The sequence below is a fragment of the Hyalella azteca genome, unplaced genomic scaffold (assembly GCF_000764305.2).
Source record: "Hyalella azteca isolate HAZT.00-mixed unplaced genomic scaffold, Hazt_2.0.2 contig2941, whole genome shotgun sequence".
Classification (NCBI taxonomy): Eukaryota; Metazoa; Arthropoda; class Malacostraca; order Amphipoda; family Hyalellidae; genus Hyalella; species Hyalella azteca.
Window position 1 is genome coordinate 37,562 of NW_025933198.1, and position 6,867 is coordinate 44,428.

The window sequence follows — 6,867 nt, forward strand, 5'->3', positions numbered from 1 at the left end:
CTGCTGGGGTACCATCTGCTGGGGTACCACCTGCTGGGGTACCACCTGCTGGGGTACCACCTGCTGGGGTACCATCTGCTGGGGTACCATCTGCTGGGGTACCATCTGCTGGGGTACCATCTGCTGGGGTACCACCTGCTGGGGTACCACCTGCTGGGGTACCACCTGCTGGGGTACCACCTGCTGGGGTACCACCTGTCGGGGTACCACCTGATGGGGTACCACCTGCTGGGGTACCACCTGCTGGGGTACCACCTGCTGGGGTACCACCTGCTGGGGTACCACCTGTCGGGGTACCACCTGCCGGGGTACCACCTGAGTGGTACCACATGGTGGCATACCACCGGCTATGGTACCACATAAATGGTACCACTTGTCGGGGTACCAGCTGAGTGGTACCTTCTAAGTGGTACTACCTGCCAATAATTTGTATGCGTATAGCTATAGTCGAGCAGAAGTTTCTAAGTATTAAGATTTCCAATGAAAACAACATATCAATTTTATCATAATTTCACTCACTTCAATGAATTATGCATTAAGAATGATTTGAACATTCAAATATAATAATATAATATATTTATTACAACACTTCTCAAGATTTCAACAATTTTTTATAAATATTAAGAAAGTTAAAAAGTATTTTTTAATATTTGAAAATAACAGTAGAAATTCATTCTACATATGTAGTAGCAGATACACTGGATTCTTTGCAAGTGTTGTCTTTAAAAAGTAATTTCTAAACTCATATTATAATATTTGATTTGAACATTGGAATATACCGTAATAAGCTTTCCAATGGACATTTTATTTCGACCGTTGGCGCTACGAATAAACTTCCTAAGATAATATGGCCCTCCCTCACTGGCCTCCCCTCTACACTCAGCCCCTCCCCCCTCCCTCTAACTCACCCCCTCCCCCTAGGGCGAGCGCCCCCTGGAGCGCAGCGTCTCCTGCAGCAGGGGACAGGCGAACCTGAGCTTCCTGGAGAGCAGGCGACAGCAGAACTGCGCCATCCTGCTGTCTAAACTTCGCCTGTCTGACCACCAGTACCTCAGGTGGGTCACCGTCACCCACTTTATCACCCATGACCCACTTTATCACCAATGACCCACTTCCTTATATTTTTATTATATAATAATATATAATATTACGAATAATTAATATCTGACCTGAAACGCTTCCTCACCCATGACCCACTTCCTCGCCCATGACCCACTTACTCACCCATGACTCACTTCCTCACCTATGACCCACTTCCTCACCCATGACCCACTTTGTTGCTAGGCGACAGCATAACTGCGCCATCCTACTGTCTAAGGCTACGGCCAGACTAGAAGCGTTGACGCGTACGGTCGCTGAGGCTGTGATATTGTATGTATTTAATACCGGAAGTTTTCAGCTTACTGATCAATTTAGCATTTGGGCCGTTTTGGCCTTTTGTGAGCTGATATGACCGTTTTCCCTTACCCCCAAATGGTCTCACCGTTTGGGGCTAGAGGGGAAGGAGGTACGGGCATGTCTGACTGCACGTCTTTCTTGATCTGCAGCCGCGCCACCAGCCTTGCCGACACCAGCGAGACGTGCTGGGCTGAGTGCAGCAGAGCTGCCACCGTGGTGCCATGCACCTGGAAATAGTGCGTCAGCGCGTAACTCTAAACAACGAATTATACATAAACGATAAAGATGGGGGAAGTTTTTTCTAAATAAACGGTATTTTTTATGACGTGATGCAGAAATTTGATTTGTCCAAATGAAGTATTGCTATTGGGAGTTAAGTATTGCTAGTGGGATTATGTAGCTAGTGCTAAATTAGAGTGCTCGGCAATAGATTTAGTCACACACTGTCACTCATTTCTTACGATGCACCTAGCAGGATTCCGACAAGTATTGTGTAATCCAGGACAAGGAGGAGAGTACCTGTCTTTTCATTTTCCTTCTGTTTGCTTGTCTTCATTTCTCTGTAGGTGCTTCTCATACCCTCTCACCTCCCGCCATTTTCTTTTATAATTGAGGTAGTGTCAATTGCCCACTAGTTTTTTTATCATAGAGCGCCCATTCCTTTAATAAGCACGCTACTTCGACTGTTGATCTAACACATCGAAAACTGTGAACTCGGTGTCAGAAAACTGTGAAATGTCGTCACAGCGCCTGTGCTAATCCCACGTGCTGCTAGCTGGCATATGCGAATTTTTTTTCGCTGGCATCAGTCCTCTTTTTTGTAAGTAAATTTATAATGTTTGGACCGATGCGTTTAACAATTAGAGCACCAATAGATATATGAAGAAGTCAAACAGGTTATTTCATAGATATCAGGAACCTTAATTATTATATTAAATTTTCACCACGCAAAGGCAAAAGGTGCTTGTACACGGGGACAGTACTGGCGGCTAGTAGATCTGACAAATGCCAAATGTCTGCCGCTTGGTGTCTCTCCCGCAAGTAAGCTTAGACACGAGGCAAGTTTAAGGTGTCCGGCACCTTAAGATTGGTTAGTACCAGCTAGTTATTAGTTAGTACCAGCCAGATACCGGCACGGTGACACCTTAAACTTGCCTCTTGTCTAAGCTTACTTGCGAAACAGACACCAAGCATCAGACATTTGGCATTCTTCTGATCTACTTGCCGCCAGTACTGTCCCCGTGTACAAGCACCTTGGGCGCGTACAGGTCGTAGCTGCGTCAAGCGTTCAGTGTCCTCGAAGCAGCCGTGAGGGGAGGTTGTCGAAGCATGGCTCTCGTCAATTTAATTTATTGCTATGTGTTCTCACCCACAGCACTGCGACAGGATATACATATACTCTATAAATGAAGGCAATATAAAGAATGAAAAAAAAACAAGTTAATTTGGATTACTTATTATACTAAAAAATTGCACATGCGCATGAAGTCTATCTGTATTAAGGTTGGACTCGTGACGTATACATCAAATATATCATATCAAACTATCCATCTAATCTCATCCAAATGGACTCCAAAAAAGATGAATCAAAGCATATTTGGGTTTCTAAATTTATCTATTATTTCCCCATAAAACTTCCATCAAGGAGGCTGTTAGTCTCTCGCTGACACTCATTTCTACACGCTGACGCGCCGTAAGCTGCGCCGTCCTGCGTCTGGTGTGGCCACTACACGCGCAGCGCGGCGACGCTTATAGTCTGGCCGTAGCCTAAGACTGCGCCTGTATGACCACCAGCAGCTCCTGATGACCCACTTCCTCACCCATGACTCACTTCCTTATATATTTAATGTTTAATAATATATAATATTAATAATAATTAATATCTGACCTGAAACACTTCCTCACCCATGATCCACTTTGTCACCCACGCCCCAGGGTGCTGGAGAGCATGGACGCTGAAGGGGTCCTACAGCCCGACATGCTGGAGCAGCTGCTGAAGTTCGTGCCCACGGCGGAGGAGGTCCTCGTGCTGGAGGAGCACGCCGGGGACCTCGCGTCCTACGCCAGGGCCGACGCCTTCATGCTCAGGGTGTCCAGGTGAAGGGGGTGAAGGGGGACGCCTTCATGCTCAGGGTGTCCAGGTGAAGGGGGGGACGCCTTCATGCTCAGGGTGTCCAGGTGAAGGGGGGACGCCTTCATGCTTAGGGTGTCCAGGTGAAGGGGGGTGGGAGGGGTGAAGGGAAGTGGGGAGTAAAGGGGTGGAGGTGAGAAGGGGCAAAGGGGGAAAATTCACTATTTCTTTCAAACTAAATTCACATTGAAGATCTTAAAACATAAATTGCAAATTAAAACAAATGAGAATGAAGCAAATATTAGCAGCCACACCTATCCATTTACAATTTTGAGGGGATATGAACTGTAGGCGGCATTTAAACTAGGTTTTTGTTCAGGAATATACAGGGGCTCTAAAATTCGTTGATCAGAAACACCGGTTGTGGAGGCTAAAACTCTTAAATCACTATAGGACACCGGCACGTTACACTGCTCGGCATGAACGCGTACTGCTGAATGAGGGGGATACGCATGTATGTTTCTTGTTCAAAAACTCCTTCCTTTATGCTCCGCCATCCTAGTATGCAAGTTGCGTGATGTCATACCGACATACGCAGATACGCACTGCGCACAACTACTTTGATAAATTAGGGGCGATCGCATAGGAATAGGGAGGTAAATTTAGGAATAGGGGTAAATTTGGGGTAAATTTATTCATAGGAATAGGGGGTAAATTTGATGGACTTGTGCTGGAGATTAAGATAATCAAAGAAGAGGTCTACATGTGAGGGATGCTTGAAAATTAAAAACTGTCATCGACATATCGGTTATAGAACAGTAGCTTAAAATCAAGATGACAATTGACCAGCCATGTAGCCTCGTGAAAACACATGAAAATGTTTGCAAAAGTTGGGCCGAGAGGAAAACCCATGCCCAAACCATCAATTTGACTATAAAACTTGCCAGCAAATCCAAAAATTCAATTTAATATAGATAATTCTAGAAAAATTGTTAAAAAAGTTGCAGTTCAAAACAATCAGTCGGTGATTGACACTTATAAACAAATAATTGATAATCATCACGCAATTTTAATATTAGTATGGCAGAGCATAAAGGAAGGAATTTTAGAACAGGAAACCTGCTTGCGCATCTCCCTCATTCAGCAGTGCGCGTTCATGCCGAGCAGTGCAACGTCATGGTGTCCGGTAGTGATTTAAGAGTCTTAGCCTCCACGACCGGTTTTTTTAACCTACGAATTTTAGAGTCCCTGTATATTTTTGAACAAAACTCTAGTCTAAATGCCGCCTTCAGTTCATATCCCTATGAAATTGTAATTAGATAGTTTACTCTGCTCATGTTTACCTCATTATTTGTCTTCATTTGACAATATTTTAGGTTTTCGTTTTGAACTGACGATGTTTTAGGTCTTTGACATGACTATGGATGGAGCTGGACACCGAAAGATTTCTCGCTTAAGAAATGGTACATTTTTTTGGCCGTCTTCTTTGCCGTTAAATTTTTGATAAACTTAAGAGTGACTATCCATTTACAATTTTGAGGGGATATGAACTGTAGGCGACATTTAAACTAGGTTTTTGTTCAGGAATATACAGGGACTCTAAAATTCGTTGATCAGAAACACCGGCTGTAGAGGCTAAAACTCTAAAATCACTATTGGACACCGGGACGTTGCACTGCTCGGCATGAACGCGCACGGCTGAATGAGGGGATACGCATGTATGTTTTTTGTCAAAAACTCCTTCCTTTATGCTCCGCCAGCCTAGTATACAAGTTGCGTGACGTCATACCAACATACGCAGATGCGCACTGCGCACAACTATATTGATAAATTAGGGACGATCGCGTAGGAACAGGGAGTGTGTCTTTATACTCGAGAGAAGAACTTATTCTAAAATTATTCACTAGCAGTACATGAAGATTTTCATTTGGGAGGTATTTAGAAAACAAAACTATCAACTCCTTAGCCATAGGTACATGTCTCGGAAGCGGGATCAAAGTAGGGAAATGAACAATAAACAGCATTTCTATCGTCACGTTCGGGAACAGCCTCAGAATATTGTTTTGACGCAATTTTTTAAATTTTAGTATATACCTACCAATTGAAACCCATTCAGTGAAAAGGTATTGCGTAATTATTATAATTCGTAGTGGATTTCATGGAAAGTAGAACAAATACGAAAGCCGCGGTTTATTAACATTTGAATCCCATTTAATATGAAACGAAAAGAACAAATGCGAAAAAAACCTGTTGCTTAAGCCTGTAAACGTCGATTTTCGGCAAACAGAGGTCTGAAAACGGCCATTTGATTTAGTGACATTGCAATAAAAAAAAAAAGAGAAAACATGTGAGGGATGCTTGAAAATTAAAGTGTCATCGACATATCGGTTATAGAACAGTAGCTTAAAATCAAGATGACAATTGACCAGCCATGTAGCCTCGTGAAAACACATGAAAATGTTTGCAAAAGTTGGGCCGAGAGGAAGACAAATGCCCAAACCATCAATTTGTCTAATAAAACTTGCCAGCAAACTCAAAACTTTAATTTAATACAGATAATTCGAGAAAAATTGTTAAAAAATTTCACTTCAAACCAATCAGTCGGTGATTGACATTTATAAACAAATAATTGATAATCATCACGCAATTTTTATATTAGGCTGGCGGAGCATAAAGGAAGGAATTTTAGAACAGGAAATCTGCTTGTGCATCCCCCTCATTCAGCAGTAAGCGTTCATGCAACCGGTGTCCGGTAGTTATTTAAGAGTTTTAGCCTTCACAACTGGTTTTTTCAACCTACGAATTTTAGAGTGTGTATATTTTTAAACAAAAGCCTAGTCTAAATGCCGCCTACAGTTCATATCCCCCTTGAAATTGTAAATAGATAGTTTAGTCTGCTCATGTGTACCTCGCTCTTTGTCTTCATTTGACAATATTTTAGGTTTTCGTTTTTGAACTGACGATGTTTTAGGTCTTTGAACTGACTATGGAGCTGGACACCGAAAAGATTTCTCGCTTAAGAAATGGTAAATTTTTTTGGCCGTCTTCTTTGCCGTTAAATTTTTGATAAACTTAAGAGTGGAACTAAGATCAAGTGATCTTAATTTTCATAAGATTCTAATATTCTATTACCTTAATATCCCGCAGGATCCCCCACTACGCCCCCCGCCTCACGTGCCTCCTCTACCAGAAGCGCTTCAAGGAGCGCGTCGCCGACGCCCGCCACAAGATCTCCGCCGTCGCTGCCGCCGTCGCCCAGCTCAGGGCCAACCCCGCCCTCCCCAAGCTGCTCGAGGTACCCACGGGGGGGTGGTACCCGCGGGGGGGTGGTACCCACGGGGAAGTGGTACCCACGGGGTGGTGGTGCCCACGGGGAAGTGGTACCCGCGGGGTGGTGG

At 43.7% G+C, this 6,867-nt stretch overlaps 1 protein-coding gene across 1 annotated transcript in view; it reads left to right on the forward strand.

The window, feature by feature from the left end:
- Positions 1–6,867, forward strand: part of LOC108669132 — a 34,679-nt gene that overhangs the window by 18,818 nt on the left and 8,994 nt on the right. The window contains exons 14-16 of the mRNA XM_047885741.1: positions 922–1,055; positions 3,334–3,495; positions 6,617–6,764. Of these exons, the coding sequence (XP_047741697.1) occupies positions 922–1,055; positions 3,334–3,495; positions 6,617–6,764 (444 nt within the window). The remainder of the gene's footprint in view (positions 1–921; positions 1,056–3,333; positions 3,496–6,616; positions 6,765–6,867) is intronic.